General features: G+C 38.1%; 2 protein-coding genes across 4 annotated transcripts; one reads left to right on the forward strand and one right to left on the reverse strand.

The window, feature by feature from the left end:
• Positions 1-670: 670 nt before the first annotated feature.
• On the reverse strand, positions 671-15,574 carry LOC113467856. Its single transcript, XM_026824305.1, has 7 exons — positions 15,482-15,574; positions 15,029-15,150; positions 13,519-13,696; positions 12,903-13,004; positions 12,595-12,683; positions 11,635-12,383; positions 671-890 (listed from the first exon to the last, which is right to left on the reverse strand). Exons 1-6 carry the CDS (start codon positions 15,528-15,530, stop codon positions 11,991-11,993), a joined length of 933 nt encoding a protein of 310 aa, XP_026680106.1. The 5' UTR covers positions 15,531-15,574; the 3' UTR covers positions 671-890; positions 11,635-11,990.
• LOC103510182 (glutathione S-transferase 1-like) lies at positions 1,799-22,328 on the forward strand. 3 transcript variants are annotated; one of them, XR_001809532.2, is made up of 8 exons: positions 1,799-1,943; positions 2,695-2,713; positions 6,162-6,201; positions 6,535-6,676; positions 20,558-20,722; positions 21,199-21,380; positions 21,702-21,942; positions 22,068-22,328. XR_001809532.2 is itself a non-coding variant. In XM_026824306.1 (6 exons), exons 1-6 carry the CDS (start codon positions 1,803-1,805, stop codon positions 21,340-21,342), a joined length of 651 nt encoding a protein of 216 aa, XP_026680107.1. In that variant the 5' UTR covers positions 1,799-1,802; the 3' UTR covers positions 21,343-21,583. The 3 variants fall into 3 exon arrangements, 1 of the variants encoding a protein (XP_026680107.1); XR_003391796.1 differs by having other exon boundaries at positions 22,077-22,328; XM_026824306.1 differs by lacking the exons at positions 21,702-21,942; positions 22,068-22,328 and having other exon boundaries at positions 21,199-21,583.
• The last annotated feature ends 364 nt before the right edge of the window (positions 22,329-22,692 follow it).

Consider the following 22,692-nt stretch of genomic DNA (forward strand, 5'->3'; position numbering starts at 1 on the left):
TTACAAAATAATATTGCAATTTGTTAAAGTGCACGAAGACATGTCTCTAAAGCTAAAGGTGTGTCCACACGTGGTCGAGGGCCGTCCGTCGATCAATGTCCATGTGTGGACACACCTTTTTATATTGATCTCAAACGTGTTGAGCATTACTCTAGGGATAAGGAAAGCAAAAATAGAACTCGCCTAGCTCTATGTCCCTATCAATACGTATTAGATAGCTATTTTATTAATTAATTTACGTCATGGCCGTCCGGCGATCAATGTCCATGTGTGGACACACCTTTTTATATTGATCTCAAACCTGTTGAACATTACTTTAAGAATAAGGAAATCAAAAATAGAACTCGCCTAGCTCTATGTCCCTATCAATACGTATTTGATAGCTATTTTATTAATTAATTTACGTCAATACAGCTTGAGAGAAAGTGCTAGAATGATAAAACTAAGTTCCAAAAAATATAAACTAGATAAAGGTGTGAGTGCGCGAACGACCTACTGTCCGTAGAGTTAAAGCGCTTTACGGAAAAAAAGATATGAGTAGCAAACCCAGTTGTAGAATATTATAGTTTTGTTTCAGATAAAAATCTAACTCTACAAACTAATCAATATCTCGTACTATGAGGAGGAAGTGCTAGAATGATAAAACTAAGTTCTAAAAAATATAAACTAGATAAAGGTGTGAGTGCGCGAACGACCTACTGTCCGTAGAGTTAAAGCGCTTTACGGAAAAAAGGTATGAGTAGCAAACCCAGTTGTAGAATATTATAGTTTTGTTTCAGATAAGAATCTAACTCTACAAACTAATCAATATCTCGTACTATGAGCTGTTCATTGCTTCAGGGTAGAGTATTAAAGGAAATGACCTGTGTAAAAAATAAAATGATAACCACCTATGGTAATTTAACTTGAACTTCGAGACCGTACGAAAGAGCCAAAACAATAAATGTATGAAAATAATTTTACTAAGTATAGCAGATTGCTATTTTATAGTTTGTTGTTCTAAAGATTGGACTATTATTCTCCTGCACAAGAATAAATTTCTCTCTGGAATACAACCTACAACACAGGATATATTTTGACATGTGATATTTACAATTCTATTCCAAAATAAATCCAAACACAGAACTGAAAGCTACATGATCTCCAAGCTCGTGACAGATATAAGTTCTCTCCAGGACAGTGAAATTATTTAAGAAAGGGAAACTCTATAAACATTGTCTTCCAATATCCCTCTCCTCCGTTTCCCTCTCGACAACCTCCTTCCTCTCCTTTTCCTCTTCCTCCTCTTCTACCTCCTTCTTCTTCTCCTCCTCCTCTTCCTCCACCTCCTTCTCTTCCACTTGAAATTTCCTTCCAAGTTTCCGCATGCAATCAGCGGCTGGGAGGGAGGGGAAGGAACTCAATTGCCGGAGAGTTTGAAATACATTTAAGATTTGTTTCTTTTTTACCAAATCAACAGTACAAATAATCATGATGGCAGCTTTGTTACGGAGACATTGTTTTTCGTTTAAGATGTGATACCTACCTACGTATGTTTCAGTGAAACTTGTAAGAGGACTTTTATGAAGCTATTGGTTTATTTCTGGGAACCATTTTATTATTCTCTCTTTTTTTTAAGGATTCTCTTTGATTACGTATGAATTTTACAGACTTTATTGTGGACCTTGTCCGCTTATAAAGGCTTAATTATTATAATAATCATAAGTTCAGATATGATTTTTAGTCCGTCCTTCCTTTATTATTACTAATAATAAAAGGTATAGGGGACGGACTATTGTATTCGCTTCGGACATTGATTTCAGATGACCATTGACTTCTACTATGTCCCCGGCAGTGCCCCATGCCGTGCTGTGCAGCTGGCTGCCGCTCAAATTGGAGTCCCCCTCAACCTGAAACACACCGATCTCATGAAGGGCGAGCACTTGACCCCCGAGTTCTTGAAGGTAAACGCACACCCTGTTTACAGACTTTGATTTTATTTGAACCGAGTTAACAAGGTCTTCTTCTATAGGTATCTATTTTGTTAAAAAGTTCTGCAAGCTGTTAACCGGAGACAAGAGTAGCGCAAAATTAAGTGGGTCATTTTTCATTGCCCACCTGTCACAGGTGGCAGTAGGTTAGGTAACATGCTCTAATTCTGCGCGGACGGTGTTACGTTAATCTTTAACTTTCCAACTGAAACTTTGAAAAAATCCTGAATGGCTCCAATCCTGCTCCTTGTTGTGTACCGGTTTTGAAGGCTTTCTCTCACTAAATACAAAATTGGCAGGTTCTAGAAAATTATTAGGTGTTTTACCTAATAGTACTGTTAAAATAAATAAATTTCCGTTCTATTCTTATTATTACTGTCTGACTCGCTAACTCATTATCTCATCACTCTGTTTCTTATCAACCCTTATCTCAATGAGGTTCATTAGACGTGAGTAGGTAATTATGAAGTAAATATTGATAAAGGGGGGCACACGTTATTACCTACCTAGGTAGGTACCTATATAGAAAGTACTCGTAACTGATAAGTCTAATGTACGTAGACTTATAAGTACGTACCTACCTTTTCAGTCGTATTTTAGGCATTTTTAAGAAAATTGTACCAAAAGGGCTTGCTTTATTAAGGAGCGCGATAGCACTCAGCCCCGCCAAGTCAAAACAGTTTGACAGTACTAATACTTGTGAACCATTTGGCCCTTGTTTCAGCTCAACCCCCAACACACAGTTCCTTATTCACAGCAAACAAATTCACAGGAATACAGAAGAGAAGAGAGGTTACAAATATTGACAGGAACATAGAAACCAAGAGAGGTTACAAGTCACAGGAGGGGGGACTTATCACATGGTAGCATGACTAGGTACCTACCTAAACTATGTAAACCTAGTCCTGATAGGAAAATTAGTAGCAGGGTATTAGGCGTAAAGGGAAAACTGGGTACCTCCTACCTATTGTTTATCATTACTCGTGGAAGATCTCTGATGCTGAAGGCCGCTCAGACCTTGGCCCTAATGGTAGCTCATTCGTGATGCCACAGAATGACAGTAGAATGGCAAAATAAATAGAGAATCCCCAGTAATTCCCTTCCATCGAGCAGTAGGTAGGTACCTACACCGTGATAAGTGAGAGGTACCTACTACCTACCTAATGCTAGCTCAAAAGTAGGTGTATTGGGTAGGTACCTGCTATAGTGTTTCTAAATCGAACACGTTAAAGTTAGATTAGCTGTGATAATGACGATGACGTAACGTGTATACCTACTTATAAATAGAAATGTTGGTAGCTGTTAGTTTAGATGACTATACCTAGGTATACTTACCTATACTTACCAACTCTTCCCATTGTTAGATATCTACCTACTCTTTTTCATCAAGGAAATGAAATACCTACATAATAACAATTATACTCGGAATAAGCAGGTATTAGGTACTCGAGATACCTACATTATAATTAAGACAGGAAAATTACCATGTTGTCTGACTGCAGTTTACATGAAACATTACCAACAGATGCACTCAACACTACAGCCATGCTGATCAGTTCATCAGATGTAAAAATATTTTCATTATTGCGCAATGGCAAAATAATGTAGATAATGATTTGTTTCGTACTCTCAGACAAATGCAGATATGCATGCAGTAGGAAAAGTATCTTCCAGTGTCCATTCCACTTGCAATAATATTGGGCAAGTTGACTAACGTAAGAGACTTGCTGTGTGCTTACATACAGAAAGTAATAGAAAGTCTCTGAGCGAGAGACTTCCCCTGTGTTTACACACAGAAAGTCAAAGGAAAGTCTCTTGCGCAGGTCAACTTGTACACTATTTAGGTATTGCCAGTGGATAGAAGTATAGTTACCCAATGGTATAAAATAGATATTAGTACCTACCTCTCTAGACTAGAGTACAGGAAAGGGAATAAAAGAAGAGCACGTGAAAGACCTTACTTCTCGTTCCAATGTACAGGCTACAGGTGTATCCGTATGTGATTTTAGTAGGACATCTTTTTGAGTTTCACCTAATCCTGAAATTAGAAAATAAAACGTTGTAACGGGATATGAAGAGGACAATTCGAGGACAACTTGTGGTACCAAGCAACAAAGTATGAAAGGAGAGACTTCCCCTGTGTTTACACACAGAGTGTCAAAGGAAAGTCTCTTGCGCAGGCCAACTTGCACACTATTTAGGTATTGCCAGTGGATACTTAAATCAAACAACAAGATGTATAAGGTTATGGTAAAACATTCCGCACTCATTCATAGAGAGCAAGGCGGAAAATTCCTTTCAAAACGAAAAGAAATGGGCACTCCTAGATTTGTACGAAGGCGGAATAGGCATTGATAAGAAAGAGACTTCCCCTGTGTTTACACACAGAAAGTCAAAGGAAAGTCTCTTGCGCAGGCCAACTTGCACACTATTTAGGTATTGCCAGTGGATACTTACATCAAACAACAAGATGTATAAGGTTATGGTAAAACATTCCGTATCCATTTATAGAGAGAGCAAAGCGGAAAATTCCTTTCAAAACGAAAAGAAATGGGCACTCCTAGATTTGTACGAAGGCGGAATAGGCATTGATAAGACCGCGAGTTTAATCCAATAAAAATCCGAGTAGGCTTGAGAAAAATCAGATATCTAATCTTTTTTGTAGACATGAAAGATTTTGTAGACATGAAGATGTGGACCTCCATGAAGATGTGGACCTCCATGTCATTCTAATATCAGAATCATGGCTCAAGCCTTCTTTGTCTGACAATATAGTACGTATACCAGGATACTAAAAATCCGAGTAGGCTTGAGAAAAATCGGATATCTAATCTCTTTTGTAGACATGAAAGATACCTACGATTATGTAAAACACACAATCCAAATCAGGGCAGATCACAGCCTAACCGGGCACAGGGGGTAATTCTAACAATAAGCCCCCCTTACAAGATATCTTGTTATCCTACTACTCATACTTGACATATCATGATCAAATGATCATGTTTCCAGAAGAAATTAGGAACTGTAGTTCCGGGGCAATTTAAGAAGTCCGGCCCGAGACCAATGGGCCCGAATGAACCCCGCTTGTGACCGACCCTGAATGCACACTTACACCACCCTAATAGTAAAGTGGGTTTTAATCTTGCCTCCCAAGGTCCCCACCCTCTTCTAACAGTCGAAATGTTTGCATCCTATGCTTTGCATGGGGGTAATGTTTGGATTGCTGGAACCTAGATTTAGGTAGTAGGTACCTAGCAAGTTATGGTACATACCTACTTCAAGTCAAAGGATATCATGACTATATATCTTCTAAAACGGAACATCATTTAATTTAACATGGGTACTTTCTAGCATGGCCCTAATTAAAAACTCACCGCGTCTGTCACTAATTAAAATAGAACCCAATGCATACATTCTCTCATTAAGTACAACTTACATACTTCTCTTCTTCTTTCTTTTGAGTACCTACAACTTACACTTCATTTCTCTTCTGTTCGTGGAACATTAAACTTTTCAAGTCATTGACTTCAAGTTCCGACCAATCAGAAGACAGCAGAATAGAGAGGTATTTCAGTCTTAACGTTTCTTCAACAGGATGTTATAAGGAGAGTACTTGCTTCTTTGATGGTATCCTAACATTCCTAACGTTAGGTTTCCCCCACCTTTCCGATCTGGTTCAGTAAGTTTGATGAAGATCCTACAATTCCATTCACCGCACCGGTTTCTAAGGAACTTTAACACTTTGACTGCTGCTTCCTTTTGTTGGTGTGGTGTGGCTCATCCTTAAGTCTAAGATCCTGTTCAGTCATCTTTTCGTGACGCTAAGTTTTTCAAGCGATGTTGAAGTCTAAAAATAATTTTGCTTCCAGTTCTGCTAGGGCAGGGGTTCTTAACCTTTTAGAATTGGCGGACCACTATTGATAAATCAAAAATCTCGCGGACCACTTGAGATTATGTATGTATATGCAATCAATTGTACATTGTACACGCTATGTGACAATGGGTATGTATTAGAGGACCTATATCTAATATCTACCTGTAGGAAAAGAGATAGAAAATGAGAAAAATTAACATAATTATTTATTATTTTTTTTTATGACTTTTTCCTTACTCACCTCTCGCGGACCACCTGAAACCTTCTCGCGGACCACTAGTGGTCCACGGACCATAGGTTAAGAATCCAACACACAGTTCCTACCATGGATGACAACGGTTACACTCTGTCAGAGAGGTAAGCAAGTAGGGTGCGCCCAGAAATACCTACTTCTCAGCTGAATTATTACCTATTAATTGTTAAAATGCTGAAGTACCCTCTATAGTTAAAACTACAGATCTTGAGCTCGTAAGTCGGCATCTAATGCTAATGACAGGGTTTTCCAAGTCGAACTCCATCTCGAGATATAAAGGAGCAAGGTAGCGCTCCGCCCCGCCAAGTCAAGAAAGTTTGACCGCGTACCTATTATCATAATGATGGTAGACTCTAGATATCAATCATACGAGTTGATTTCAGCCTAAGATTCTCTCAAGGACTCAATTTATCAAATTCCTCATCTTCTGATTTCAGCCGTGCCATCATTGCCTACCTTGCTGAACAATACGGCAAAGACGACAGCCTGTACCCAAAGGACCCCAAGGCGAGAGGCATCGTCAACCAAAGACTGTACTTCGACATTGGAACCCTGTACCAGAGATTTGCTGACTACTTCGTAAGTACCTTATTCATTATTTTAACATAGTTTTGAATGGGCTGGAGTAATCCCAGGAAAAGCAGTAATCGAAGACTGCAGAATGTTATGGTTCTTAAATTTGTACTCGCATGTCTGAAAGTCTGCATACTTATGAATGTCTGCGTCTGTAGGCAATTAACCAATTAGCCTTATACGTCTCATAACTGTGTATTGCCTCATTAATTACCAACCTATGGAATGTTTAATAAAGAACTACAAAAATGGTTTCTTTGTAGTTCTTTATTAAACGAAATAAATTTTATACCTTGTTTATACATATTGATCCGAGCTACTAAAGACTTTTATCGAAGAGTTGAAAGAATATTGAGTAGGAAGCTACAGCCATAGCTTCGGCATAATTTTACCGGCATACGTCGCTCTCATGCATCAGGCAGACCGGTATCTGAGATACCAATAATTCATAAGAATACATAATAGCAATAAAAGCATAGTACAAGAAGTGAAAGTTTCGCTTAGTCATAAAGTTACGTGGTGACAGATTGATTCGCTGAACCTCTTCAGAGTTCGAGTTGTGCAGACGAAACATTCTCTTTCTCCCAGAGCGGAGCAGGCAAATTTTTGCAGACCGTTCTATGGCCAATAGGACCAACCATTCAGGATTCTGGAATATTTTCAACTAGGTTCTACTAGAATATGAGCAACATAACTTGAGTGGGAGCCATTTCATTGAAGAAAAAATAATAACGATGTTCGCCCACTAAACTCAGTGTATGTGTAGTACTTTTCATTGGTACTCTTTAGATAGCTCAGACTACAAATAGGTAGGAAGGTGGTACACTAAAAGGTGCAGAATCTGTAGGCAGATCTGGAACTCCTAAACAATGTTTTCCGATAATATTGTAGGAAATTTCGTTCAGGACAGCCACACTATACTATTACATCACGTGACGGTAGTGTGTTTCTACCTTTAGAGTTCCTGACACATCAGTGCCTCAAAGAACGTTGAATTCAGCACCATCCATTGTGAGATGGTTCCACGTCTTTCTGATTTTTTTAGTGCACTCGGAATGGTAAGGAGTGAGGGCAGTAAAATTGAGTGGCTTAAGGCCTGTGATGCTGAGTGGTAGTGGTAGTGTTTTATAGTTTTATGTTCTTGGATAATGTTCATATTAACGTGTTCTCCAGACCAGTTTGTTGTTCAAAGATATTGTGATCAACTCTTTACTATTCATTGGCGAAAGGGAAAGGCGAATCAGAGTTGTTGAAATCCAACATCCAAGAAAGTAGTGTCCAACTTCGGACCACATGGCTTCTCAAACCCGGGATACCGGCAATCTGCCGGTCCTAATGTTCTCATCGTGCGTTTATCTTGCTGGTTGAATGGTCATGTAAAGTTGCCAGTGGGATAACACAAGGGAGCGTACTTACTTATTTCTTAGTATAGAAGTATAGTAATTACCCAATGGTATAAAATAGATATTAGTACCTACCTCTCTAGACTAGAGTACAGGAAAGGGAATAAAAGAAGAGCACGTGAAAGACCAGGGAGTGTACTTACTTATTTCCTAGTATAGAAGTATAGTTACCCAATGGTATAAAATAGATATTAGTACCTATACCTCTCTATAGACTAGACTAGAGTACAGGAAAAGGAATAAAAGAAGAGCACGTGAAAGACCTTACTTCTCGTTCCAATGTGCAGGCTAGAGGTGTATCCGTATGTGATTTTAGTAGGACATCTTTTCGAGTTTCACCTATATAATCCTGAAATTTTCTCGTTCCAATGTACAGGCTACAGGTGTATCCTTATGTGATTTTAGTAGGACATCTTTTCGAGTTTCACCTAATCCTGAAATTAGAAAATAAAACGTTACAACGGTATATGAAGAGGACAATTCGAGGACAACTTGTGGTACCAAGCAACAAAGTATGAAAGTACCACGACATCAACTAACGTTATAACTAGAGCACACCAAGTTATTAACGCATGTGGGAAGCAACATAGAGCACTACTGACAGGGTTATTTATTGGTTATTTGTCCACTATCACATTTACTCATCTTACATAGGTAATTATCACATTATTAATATTCAGCATATGTGTGGCCATTGCAAAAATCACTTTAGATTAGGATTGGATCATTATGGAATACCCACCTAATTATCACATTATTAATATTCAGCATATGTGTGGCCATTGCAAAAATCACTTTAGATTAGGATTGGATCATTATGGAATACCCACCTATGAAATATCTACTTTTTAAATAAAATCATTTTTTGTAGATGTGTGTATTTATTAAAAATAAATTACCTAATCTCTGTAAATGTACATCTATTAATAAAGATAAAATGATGATAATTATAAATAAAAAAAAAACCTAAATGAAACGTCTTTTTATTCAAGTTTTACCTTCTACTTGTTATTATCTACTAGTTTAATTCAATAAAGGGAAAAGACTGAGAATCAAGATACTCGTACAAGTCAAATGAATAGTAAAAATCAAATTAAAATATGGAAGAATAGTAAGGGAGAGAGAGAGAGAGAGAGAGAGAGAGAGAGAGAGAGAGAGAGAGAGAGAGAGAGAGAGGGGGGGGAGAAAAAAGAGACGACTTCTTGCGAAAAATACTCTGGTCTCTGATCAAATCAGTAATAGGTATAGTAAATTGCAAAGTAGCTTTTTGGCTGGAGAGAGGTCTTTTCTGCTTCCAGGCTAGTCGTTAAATACATTTGACATTGAAGTTGAAACTGCTTGTTCGAATGTTCGATTGATGATTTCGTCAAACTTTTTGCTATCAGAATTTCGCAGGACTGCAATGGAAACACCCATTATCTGACTTTCATAGTTAACCATGTTTATATTGTTTATCATTTGATTCATTAGGTATCTACATTAACTGTTAGATATCCACATAGAGTCTATCTTAGTTAAATTTATCTAGGTTCGCCCCTGATATTTAGCCCAAATAAATACCTAATGTGCTGCTTCCATTTTGGTGTAAATATAGTTTCACTCGACTTTTCAATTGTGAAAAGAGGGATCTGGGTTACCTTCGTTATCTATAGGATCCTATAACTATACCCTCGCATTTCTGCGACCATTGTTTTACCACGCACTGTGTATCACGAATCTTCGCTCTTTATTTCTCTTAATCAAGATTTTCCTTCCAAAATCAAAAAGTTTGCAACTGCACGCTTAAAAGTACCTAACTGCAACACGTTCCCTCCCTAAAGGTCAGGTATTGGGGGTCCGAAGCTTTTTGCCCTACAAAACTTCTTTCGCACGTAATGGAAAACTTTCGAGGAAATGTTATTTAAAATAACAATTCCCATTGAGCTTGAATAAACGTGAGCTTGCATTAGCGTTTGCAACAGGGGTGGATTGGAAGATCTTCACTCAGTTTGTTTAGTCCGTCCTTGTATGAGGAAGACACAACCACAGGTACCACACCCGAAAAATACTCTGGTCTCTGATCAAATCAGTAATAGGTATAGTAAATTGCAAAGTAGCTTTTTGCTGGAGAGAGGTCTTTTCTGCTTCCAGGCTAGTCGTTAAATACATTTGACATTGAAGTTGAAACTGCTTGTTCGATTGATGATTTCGTCAAACTTTTTGCTATCAGAATTTCCCAGGACTGCAATGGAAACACCCATTATCTGACTTTCATAGTTAACCATGTTCATATTGTTTATCATTAGTTTCATTAGGTATTTACATTAACTGTTAGATATCCACATAGAGTCTATCTTAGTTAAATTTATCTAGGTTCGCCCCTGATATTTAGCTGATAAACTTGGTAGGATAACTTTTTCCATTATTAGGTCTTCTGTGAAGTGTCTGGGATAGTGAAGTTTCTGTTAGTTCTCATGTTCTCATCTCACTGCAGCTTTGTCGAGCAACTTTTGTTCCAGGGAACTTGCTAGACTGAAAATTAAAACCTGTCTCTTTTCCACATTCTAGGACTTTCCTCTGGTTTGATGTGGCTATTGGTAAAGCTTATAATAAAGAAAAACGTCACATTAGGGATAATTTTGATAACTATTCAAATAATGAGGTAAATCATTCTAGTATTTTGTCAGTTGATAAATTCAAAGAAGAAAGGGTTGTACAAGATCCTCAACCATTTAAGAGCACAAAGGACAACATTCTTGAAAAATATATGACCTCAGGCTATTGGTTTATTTCTGGGAACCTTTTTTTATTATTTTAATCAAAGGATTGATTCTCTTTGATTAAGTAGGTACCTATGCAAAATTTATTGTGGACCTTGTCCGCTTATAAAGGCTTAATTATTATAATAATCATAGGTTCAGATATATTCTTATGTATACTTATCTTATGTATGAATGAGAAAATTCCGAGGATTAGGTAGTATCTAAAGATTTTAAAGTGCCTAAATGATAGGATATCGAAACAAAGTCCTCTTATGTATATTCTTATGTATGAATGAGAAAATTCCGAGGATTAGGTAGTATCTAAAGATTTTAAAGTGCCTAAATGATAGGATATCGAAACAAAGTCCCGGCCGTCCGTCGATCAATGTCCATGTGTGGACACACCTTTTTATATTGATCTCAAACGTGTTGAACATTACGTTAAGGATAAGGAAAGCAAAAATAGAACTCGCCTAGCTCTATGTCCCTATCAATACGTATTAGATAGCTATTTTATTAATTAATTTACGTCAATACAGCTTGACAGAAAGTGCTAGAATGATAAAACTAAGTTCCAAAAAATATAAACTAGGTATTAAAGGTGTGAGTGCGCGAATGACCAACTGTCCGTAGAGTTAAAGCCCTTTACGAAAAAAAAGGTGTGAGTAGCAAACCCAGTTGTAGAATATTATAGTTTTGTTTCAGATAAGAATCTAACTCTACAAACTAATCAATATCTCGTACTATGAGCTGTTCATTGCTTCAGGGTAGAGTATTAAAGGAAATGACCTAGGTATGTAAAAAATAAAATGATAACCACCTATGGTAATTTAACAAACATTTAATAAATATATGAAAATAATTTTACTATAGCAGATTGCTATTTTACAGTTTGTTGTTCTAAAGTAAGATTGGACTATTATTCTCCTGCACAAGAATAAATTTCTCTGTGGAATACAAGCTACAACACTGGATATATTTTGACATGTGATATTTACGATTCTATTCCAAAATAAATCCAAACACAGAACTGAAAGCTACATGATCTCCAAGCTCGTGACAGATATAAGTTCTCTCCAATTCGCTCCGAAGAGTCTGTTCATAAACAGTACAGACACTACTGTTTCAAGAGAATTGAGTAAATGATTTTCCACCTCTCAAATGGTCTCATCCTGTTTATTTGTTCACTTTCATGTCCCTCTCATAGACAGTTAATATTTCCACATATGGAGGTGGAGCGTCTTTATCAGGAGGAGGACAAGTGTAATCTTGATCTCCCTCATCCATGATCATCTCCAATTCTTTAATGTGTTTGGTGACGATTCTGTCGTGAGCTACAATATCATCCTCATCAATATCCGTGCTGTACGTATCCATGTATTCAAGTTTGTCCCAGAATTTCCGACTCAAGCAGAAGAGACAGTCGGCAGGATCACCATAGGTGGCCCAGAGACCGATAGCTATGATGCCAAACACAAACACCGTCAACACGTAGATCGGAATCTGGAAGAGCAAACATTCGGTTTCGATCCTCTTTGGAAACGATGGTAACTTCATTACGACGGATTCCTGAAACAGATAGGTTATCTCAGTTAAACTTTCTGGCGTTTTATAATCTAGATTCTAGAACAACTAGAAAAATAATGTATGTAGGTACCTATCTACTGATATGACTTGAAATTTGAAATTAATCATGACGAAATCTGGAAGAATTGTGGCCAACCAAGGATACTGTATCTTAGATACTATAACAATACAATACAACAACCAATATACTAACCTTTCTTTCTTCTTCAATGGAAATGTCATCGCGTGATTTTTCCTCCGAGTTCAGCTTTTGAGCTTCTTCAAATTGCACAGCCCTTTTATGTTCATCCTCTAGATAACAATACAATACAACAACCAAAATACTAACCTTTCTTTCTTCTTCACTGGAAATGTCATCGCGTGATTTTTCCTCCGTACTAGAACAATACAATACAACAACCAAAATACTAACCTTTCTTTCTTCTTCACTGGAAATGTCATCGCGTGATTTTTCCTCCGAGTTCAGCTTTTGAGCTTCTTCAAATTGCACAGCCCTTTTATGTTCATCCTCTAGATATTGTTGGAAGGCAGGATTATCTGCGAGTTTCTCCACGTGAAATATCTTTTGCTTGAGAGCCTTGAAACCCGGCACATGCTCTAATCCTGTAAAAAAAAGGACACAGTGGAATTGTCAGATGCCGATCTAAGTTTTTAATAGAAAGGTGTTCAAATATATTTTGAGTTTCAATAGGAAGGTCAGGAAGAATTTTATTGTTTGCCAGATTTAGGAGCGCTGCACAGAAATTTGAGCCTGCACTCATTTATGAGTGCAGATGAGTGGGTACTCTAATAGTCCAATTACGTCCAATTACTCAATTACTGGGTACTGGAGGTACTCAATTACTGATGGGATGACTACTTTGCGACAAAATGAGTGCAGATGAGTGCAGGCTCAATATAAGAGGAATAGGTACTCTAATAGTCCAATTACGTCCAATTACTCAATTACTGGGTACTGGAGGTACTCAATTACTGATGGGATGACTACTTTGCGACAGGATAACTTTATTTTGAAAAAATGCTGAGATCAACACGAAAAGTTGCAGGCTATTCGATGTACCTATGAACTATTGAGCAACAGGACATTGGGGTATAAGAATATTTGGTTCCAACTTACGTCCAGATTTGAGGAACCGTACCGAGTGTTCCTTTGGATTGTCAACTATGACGGCCACATCTATCTCCTCTGCAACCATTCCATCATGCTCCTTCATGAACTTCTCAGCCTCCTCGTCATAAATCCTTGCATTGTCTGCCGTGGCGTCAGATGTCTCTTCTGCTTGATGCTGTCGGAGCTGAAATGATCAGACCAAACATTTTAGGATGGATCAGGGCCGTATTTAGGGAGCCCCCCCTCCCTCGAGCTTAATTTTTCTGCCGGTATCATAGGCCAGACCCCGAAAATTTGAAGCACCCACCCCCCGTCTGTCTGTCCATTAATGTTTGGACCCCTCCTCTACAAAATCTTGGATAGCCCTGGCCCTGGGATGGATGTCTCCTGGTATAAAAGGAAAAGCAGACAGCCATATTAGGTGTCATTCGCTCTGACATGACACAAGTAGAAGTTCCAAGTGAAACTTCTCAGCCTCCTCGTCATAAATCCTTGCATTGTCTGCAGTGGCGTCAGATGTCTCTTCTGCTTGATGCTGTCGGAGCTGAAATGATCAGACCAAACAGGGCCGATGGATGGATGGATCAGGGCCGTATTTAGGCAGCCCCTCCTCCCTCGAGCTTAATTTTTCTGCCGGTATCATAGGCCAGACCCCGAAAATTTGAAGCACCCACCCCCCGTCTGTCTGTCCATTAATGCTTGGACCCCTCCTCTACAAAATCCTGGATAGCCCTGGTCCTGAGATAGATGTCTCCAGGTATAAAAGGAAAAGCAGACAGCCATATTAGGTGTCATTCGCTCTGACATGACACAAGTAGAAGTTCCAAGTGGTATCTTTTTCTTGAAATTTGAAACACCCACCCCCCGTCTGTCTGTCCATTAATGCTTGGACCCCTCCTCTACAAAATCCTGGATAGCCCTGGCCCTGAGATGGATGTCTCCTGGTATAAAAGGAAAAGCAGACAGCCATATTAGGTGTCATTCGCTCTGACATGACACAAGTAGAAGTTCCAAGTGGTATCTTTTTCTTGCAGGTAGGTACGATCTAGTGAGTTTTCTGGCTATTTTCATCCGGGGAAACAAGGAGCAACATGCACCCTCAGCGAGAAAAGTTTCATTTGAAATAATGTTCAAGTACTATCTTGTTAGGTACTTGCTACCTCAGTGCACCTTAATAAAACGACGCTACGCATTCTTAGCGATTTGAGCAATGATCAGAAGTTTCAGTGCTCTTCATTTAGTACTTTAGACCCAGCCCAATCTAGTTTCTTTCTGGGCAGACACGGTTGTCTTTACAGTGTGCAAATTATAATGGTAATTACCAATCACTTACCTTGGAAACTATTTCCAATCTCAGCTTCTTGAGCCTGTCGTTATACAGTGTAATCATCTTGGAACACCCCAGCATACAGAACTTGCCTGCGAATGACTCTTCGCCATAGTCCTTCTTGCAATCTGAAAGAAAATGACGTGTTCATCAGTGTGCAAATTATAATGGTAATTACCAATTACTTACCTTGGAAACTATTTCCAATCTCAGCTTCTTGAGCCTGTCGTTATACAGTGTAATCATCTTGGAACAGCCCAGCATACAGAACTTGCCTGCGAATGACTCTTCGCCATAGTCCTTCTTGCAATCTGAAAGAAAATGACGTGTTCAATTAATCCATTTAACTCAATATTTCTTGGAAAGCTCAAAAATGCATGGAAGGAGGTACCTAATAGTGGAGACGCCATGACTAACTTTTGTAACTTTAATGGCAGAGTAATCAAGAGCATCATTGACTCTCCAAAATAGGAGGTGTCAAATTTTCCTGAACGAATCCTAATATTTAGTTTAGACTTAAAGTTATTAAGAGATGAACCCTGAGGTAATACAAGAGGGCAAATTTTGGCTTTAACCCCGACTAGCTTTTTTCCTCGAGAGTGAACCCACTCTCGAGGAAAAAAGAAACTTCGATTTACTTACTAGCTCGACAAATGTTTTCAATAAGCTTGACAGGCTTCTTCTTCCCCATCGCTTTGAACAATTCAAATGTATAGCAGCCTTTGCGGCAACTGATCGCAATAAATTTAACTCGCACCAACAACTTCTTGAAAAGTTCGGAAATTCGTGGAAGGGAGTAATAGTGGAAACGCCATAACTCCTTTTGGTAACTTTAGTGGCAGAATGATCGAGAGCATTGACTCCCAACGTGGAGGTGTCAAATTTTCCTGAATGAATCAGATTTAAATACCTAATATTTCGATGTAAAGTTATTGAGAGGTGTACCTACCCTGAGGTAAAGCAAAAGGGAGAATTTTGGCTGTAACCCCGATTAGCACAAGTAGCGAACCCACTCTCGAGAAAAAAAAAATAATAAACCTGGATTTACTTACTAGCTCGGCAAATGTTTTCAATAAGCTTGACAGGCTTCTTCTTCCCCATCGCTTTGAACAATTCAAATGTATAGCAGCTGACTCTCCAAATAAGGAGGTGTCAAATTTTCCTGAACGAATCCCAATATTTAGTTTAGACTTAAAGTTATTAAGAGATGAAACCTGAGGTAATACATGAGGGCAAATTTTGGCTTTAACCCCGACTAGCATAAACTTGGTGAACCCACTGTCGAGGAAAAAAGAAACTTCGATTTACTTACTAGCTCGGCAAATGTTTTCAATAAGCTTGACAGGCTTCTTCTTCCCCATCGCTTTGAACAATTCAAATGTATAGCAGCCTTTGCGGCAACTGATCGTGGCTTTGGTGGCTTCAATCTGGGGAAGACAAGAGTAGATACACAATTGTTCAAATTTCGGTCCTAAGCTGTGTCCACACATAGTCGACGCCGTCGATCAACGTCAACTGAAACCGTACACTGCCTCGACAACATAGATTTACCTCTTCACCTCGTCGATAGATGAGGTCGACTATCTGTGAACACAGCTTTAAATACTCATGCAGAGTTAGTTAACAAGATTAAATTTCAGTGGAATTCAGACTTCAAAGTTCTGGTTAAAAGAGGTTTTCGCTCTACACTATTTGCACTAAAAGGACGTACCTAGATAGAGGTAAAGTAATTGAGCAAGTGTATCGTAAAAATGGCTTACCCCAAGAATTCCTGGTGGGAACTGGTCATCGCAGAAGTTCTCACAAGTTTGTACAAACTTGTAAAGGCCAGTGACTGGCGGGAAAGGTGGCCAATCATTACATTCAAGTACAAAACGGACAACAGACCTACAATCACATCCATGATCTTATGTTTGGATAAAATGTAAAACAATGTATAGATAATGTACCCGTGTCCATTGTGTGCCATTTGTTTACGCCAAGATTGAAACACGCTCTTCGCCTTCATCCTTTTCTGCCCATTAGTCATTTTCACCTTAGTGGAATTTTCCATTTGCCTCGCCATTGCCAGGTATTCAAATATTTTCAGATTCAGTAATGTTAAGTTAAGGCAGTTCTAGCAAACTCCACCCAGATGACCAAACTGCTCGCCAAAAGCAAAAAACTAAGTGGATATTTAACCATAGTTATGTCTGGCTGTTTATAATAATTATCTTATATGGATAAAAAAAAAGAAAATATAGATTTAATACACTTGAAAATTATTTTATTTGCTTATAAAAATAATAATTATTAATACTCCATCGTAATTCAACAATTTTACTCGCTTTGAGCAGAGAGCAAACTCAAAGATTCATAGTCTGCTTGAATGGAAAACTCTTGCCACCTTTTTGGAGCCTCAATCCCCCTTGCTAGCAGAACTAGAAGCAAAATTATTTTTAGACTTCAACATCGCTTGAAAAACTCAGCGTCACGAAAAGATGACTAAACAGAATATTAGACTTAAGGATGAGCCACACCACACCAACAAAAGGAAGCAGCAGTCAAAGTGTTAAAGTTCCTTAGAAACCGGTGCGGTGAATGGCATTTCTCAATATTTATTGCTTACGCCACAGTAAAATACTTAGATGATTCGTTTCCTAATAGAAAAGTTGCTAGTTCTAGACTTTTCTCAAAAGCCTACGAAATCCAGGTTCACTTTCCCTAAAACAATGTCTACGCGTTATTTTCGTACGAAAACAAAACATATATTACAATTAGTCTGGAACAAGTGTACAGGGGAGAAAACTATACGATACAAATTTGCCTGGATGGCTTTCGAAATATTGCTTACGCCACAGTAAAATATTTAGATGATTCGTTTCCTAATAGAAAAGTTGCTAGTCCTGGACTTTTCTCAAAAGCCTATGAAATCCAGGTTCACTTTCCCTAAAACAATGTCTACGCTTTATTTTCGTACAAAAACAAAACATATATTACAATTAGTCTGGAACAAGTGTACAGGGGAGAAAACTATACGATACAAATTTGCCTGGATGGCTTTCGAAAGTTGAGTCTCAATTGGGGATGTTTTTTGTCCCTCACACTCAGATACACCAATTAAACGGGGTCGAGCGGATTTCGAACACAATCAAATGTCTTCTGACAGTTTCATTTGTCCATACACGGTGGGTTTTGAGTTTTGAGTCAGCTATGTGTGATACATTCCTAGGGTGAATCATGCCCATGATTAATTCACCGGGTATGGAGTTTGATATTCATACGCGATTTCATTTGTCCATACACGGTGGGTTTTGAGTCAGCTATGTGTGATACATTCCTAGGGTGAATCATGCCCATGATTAATTCACCGGGTATGGAGTTTGATATTCATACGCGACTTGAAAAAGTTCATACTGGATAAATGTTCACGCAACTTCAAACTTCAGAAATATTAATGTTCTTAATTGAGATAAATTACCTATTATCAACCTAGTCATAAAGAATAAGGATGAAAATCCTTTGAAGAAATAACTTTTCAAGTTTCGATATTTCCTAATCAGTTTTAAAGTAAACACCGTATCCTAATCCCTATTCCCTAATCATAGGTAATCACACCAATGGGGTACCTACCTTACCTACCTAGGTATGCAGTTCTCAAAATAAGCTCATTTGAACAGGAAGCCTAAATTTACTAAAGAAATAGCGCATTGCATATCTCAAGAATCCACAGGCGCTAATACAAATTCCGCTTTTATCAATCTCACTAGAATCACTATTAGACTGTGTTGAAAATAATTATTGTAAAACCTCTACAGCTCTTCAAAGACTAAACTCTCATCACACCAATGGGGTACCTACCTTACCTACCTAGGTAAGTAGGTATGCAGTTCTCAAAATAAGCTCATGCCAGGAAGCCTAAATTTACTAAAGAAATAGCGCATTGCATATCTCAAGAATCCACAGGCGCTAATACAAATTCCACTTTTATCAATCTCACTAGAATCACTATTAGACTGTGTTGAAAATAATTATTGTAAAACCTCTACAGCTCTTCAAAGACTAAACTCTCCCGACAAAGGAAGAAACTTGAAAACTTTCATCCCCCTAGTAAGACTCGTTGGAAAATAATCCTCGAACGAACACCAATCAGGGAGCAGCATCGATTATTTTTGACGTCTGCGCCACTGCCTTGTTGTCGTTTTCAAAGTTTCAAACAATTTTCCACCGAGGCTCCGAGCTGTCTGGTAGATCGTCTGAGATTTCGGGGTGTCTGAAGGTTAGATGAGAGCCAAAATCTTGAAAATGGGGCTTAATTTGGGTCCCGGACTTTTTCTTCGAAAAATTTTGGTCTGTGGGTCAGGTCATAATGGAGTATGTCCCCTAGAAAGGGTGATTTGTGTGAAATTAGATCATGCAGAAGCGCGAAACACTTTGTTTAGGCTTCAACTCAAAACAATTGATTTTAAAATCAAAAGGTTTAATTAAATTAATGTAGGTAGGTACCTGATAAAAGCTTTTAGCCATATTCCTTAGAGATTAAAGCTTATATTATGAGACACCCTGTCTGAAGAGTAAACTGTTCCCGACCTTCCCAAAGATTTGTTTATTTTTCACTACCTCTCTCTCTACCTTTCTTCCTTATTTCCTTCCTTCTTCATTTTAACTCCCTTCTCTCTCTCTCTCTCTCTCTCTCTCTCTCTCTTATTACCTCAAGGTTAGATGATAGCCAAAATCTTGAAAATGGGGCCCCTGGGTTAATTTGGGTCCCGGACTTTAAATTTTGATCTGTGGGTCAGGTCATAATGGAGTATGTCCCCTAGAAAGGGTGATTTGTGTGATATTAGATTATGCAGAAGCGCGAAACACTTTGTTTAGGCTTCAACTCAAAACAATTGATTTTAAAATGAAAAAGTTTAATTAAATTACCTATTATTGTAGGTACCTGATAAAAGCTTTTAGCCATATTCCTTAGAGATTAAAGGTTATTTTCTGAGACACCCTGTCTGAAGAGTAAACTGTTCCCGACCTTCCCAAAGATTTGTTTATTTTTCACAACCTCTCTCTCTACCTTTCTTCCTTATTTCCTTCCTTCTTCATTTTAACTCCCTCCTCTCTCTCTCTCTCCCTCACTATTTTTCCATATTTTAATTTGATTTTTTACTATTCATTTGACTTGTACGAGTATCTTGATTCTCAATCTTTTCCCTTTATTGAATTAAATCTAGTAATAATCGTTTGTAAATGAAGAATAAAGGTAGATTTTATTCCTACCCCCGGATTCCGGATTCCCCTGGAAACCTATGAATAAGTAGAAGGTAAAACTTGAATAAAAAGACGTTTCATTTAGGTTTTTTTTATATATAATTATCATCATTTTATCTTTATTAATAGATGTACATTTACAGAGATTAGGTAATTTATTTCAATAAATATTACACATCTACAAAAAATGATTTTATTTAAAAAGTAGATAGTTCATAGGTGGGTATTCCATAATGATCCAATCCTAATCTAAAGTGATTTTTGCAATGGCCACACATATGTACATCAACTGCTACAATGTTTGAAATTTTTGTCCACCAAATTTCGTCGAGCTTCGTATTCTTCTTTACTTCGTCTGTAATCCCGCTCAAGCGGGGTAAATCTGCGCATTGCAGAATCAAATTATCAAACTTATGGTGCCAGAAAGGTGAAAACCTATAACTGACGTGACGTTCTTTTCATTGGTGATTTCAGTACCCCCACTGTTTCGGAGGTGCCCCATTGGATGCTGAGAAAGCTGAGAAGTTGGACCAGGCTCTCGGATTCCTCAACACATTCCTTGCCTCATCTCCCTGGGTTGCCGGCGACAACATCACCATTGCCGACTGCTCCATTGTCGCCTCCCTGTCCACCATTGAGGTAAATATAGAAACTTTCAAGGTATAAATATACTACCAACACCCATCACGTCACTTCACGTGAGATCATGGGGAGTCAGAAAGATATAGTTGAAAGTTTTCCGATGATATTGTAGGAAATTTCGTTCAGGACAGCCACACTATACTATCACATCACGTTATGGTAGTGTGTTTCTACCTTTAGAATTCCGGACACATCAGTGCCTCAAAGAACGTTGAATTCAGCACCATCCATTGTGAAATGGTTCCACATCTTTCTGATTTTTTTAGTGCACTCGGAATGGTAAGGAGTGAGGGCAGTAAAATTGAGTGGCTTAAGGCCTGTGATGAGCCCCAGCAAACTAGGGCTTGAAACTGATGAAGACCTAAATAGATAAGAAAAGTACGAGTACCCTTTGACAAGCCTTGTCGTAATCAATCAGTCAATTAGAGAAAAACTTGGTCTAATCCTCGTCTTTTGCTTCTGCCATTTTTCAGATTGTCGGTTTCGACCTGAGCAAACATTCCAACGTTGTCGCCTACCTGGCCAAGGCTAAGACCTCCCTGAAAGACTACGAAGAGGCTAATAACAAGGGCACCCTCGCCTTCAAAGGTCTGGTCGACCATCTGACTAAGAAATGAAGAGGTTCCGTTTCGAGATTAACGTCCGTTTGCACACATTGCAGTTGTTCCAAGCCGTTCCCGTTTTTCGACGGGATTTGGCCGGGAACCGTTTCACGATAGCCTTATATGTTACGAATGTTCCTTAACCTTATATTCATACATGTTTTTATGTTTATTTTCGTTATGCATTCGTGCTCTCTAAATTTTATGTTTTTACTCACACTATAAACTTGTGTTATGACCAATTTAAAATCGGGCTCAGATTGGCTTGTGTCTTGGGCACTTGTCGTTTTTTGGCGTCTAGGTCTTTACGTATCATGTGAATAGAATTGCTAGAAACCAAATTTCTTTTATTTTAACCCTTTGAACTCCGTTGTGTTGTTCCAGGCCGTTCCCGTTTTTCGACGGGATTTGGCCGGGAACCGTTTCACGATAGCCTTATATGTTACGATTGTTCCTTAACCTTATATTCATACATGTTTTTATGTTTATTTTCGTTATGCATTCGTGCTCTCTAAATTTTATGTTTTTACTCACACTAAACTTGTGTTATGACCATTTTAGATCGGGCTCAGATTGGCTTGTGTCTTGGGCACTTGTCGTTTTTTTGGCGTCTAGGTCTTTACGTATCATGTGAATAGAATTGCTAGAAACCAAATTTCTTTTATTTTAACCCTTTGAACTCCGTTGTTGGGCTCAGATTGGCTTGTGTCTTGGGCACTTGTCGTTTTTTTGGCGTCTAGGCAGTCTAGGTCTTTACGTATCATGTGAATAGAATTGCTAGAAACCAAATTTCTTTTATTTTAACCCTTTGAACTCCGTTGTGACTTCACAAGAATTCTATGCAGTCATTTTTACATTCATATTCACATTTCACTCAAGTGCCTTATTTTTAAGTGAGCTTTCTCTTTTGAATCTTACATATAATTATCACATTATTAATATTCAGCATATGTGTGGCCATTGCAAAAATCACTTTAGATTAGGATTGGATCATTATGGAATACCCACCTATGAAATATCTACTTTTTAAATAAAATCATTTTTTGTAGATGTGTGTATTTATTAAAATAAATTACCTAATCTCTGTAAATGTACATCTATTAATAAAGATAAAATGATGATAATTATAAATAAAAAAAAAACCTAAATGAAACGTCTTTTTATTCAAGTTTTACCTTCTACTTGTTATTATCTACTAGTTTAATTCAATAAAGGGAAAAGACTGAGAATCAAGATACTCGTACAAGTCAAATGAATAGTAAAAATCAAATTAAAATATGGAAGAATAGTAAGGGAGAGGGAGAGAGAGAGAGAGAGAGAGAGAGAGAGAGAGAGAGAGAGAGAGAGAGAGAGGGGGGAGAGAAA

This window comes from Diaphorina citri, unplaced genomic scaffold (assembly GCF_000475195.1).
Source record: "Diaphorina citri unplaced genomic scaffold, Diaci psyllid genome assembly version 1.1 scaffold569, whole genome shotgun sequence".
Taxonomy (NCBI): Eukaryota; Metazoa; Arthropoda; class Insecta; order Hemiptera; family Psyllidae; genus Diaphorina; species Diaphorina citri.

What these genes read in the sequence shown, in the direction of transcription:
- LOC103510182 (XM_026824306.1), top strand. Translation starts at nt 1,803, where the DNA reads ATGACCATTGACTTCTACTATGTCCCCGGCAGTGCCCCATGCCGTGCT. An exon ending in GGTTACACTCTGTCAGAGAG is followed by an intron (nt 6,202 to 6,534) that starts GTAAGCAAGTAG and finishes TTCTGATTTCAG; the next exon opens with CCGTGCCATCATTGCCTACC. An exon ending in AGAGATTTGCTGACTACTTC is followed by an intron (nt 6,677 to 20,557) that starts GTAAGTACCTTA and finishes TGGTGATTTCAG; the next exon opens with TACCCCCACTGTTTCGGAGG.
- LOC113467856 (XM_026824305.1), bottom strand. Translation starts at nt 15,530, where the DNA reads ATGGGGAAGAAGAAGCCTGTCAAGCTTATTGAAAACATTTGTCGAGCT. An exon ending in TGAAAACATTTGTCGAGCTA is followed by an intron (nt 15,151 to 15,481) that starts GTAAGTAAATCG and finishes ATTTTCTTTCAG; the next exon opens with ATTGCAAGAAGGACTATGGC. An exon ending in CCATTGAAGAAGAAAGAAAG is followed by an intron (nt 12,384 to 12,594) that starts GTTAGTATATTG and finishes TATCTGTTTCAG; the next exon opens with GAATCCGTCGTAATGAAGTT.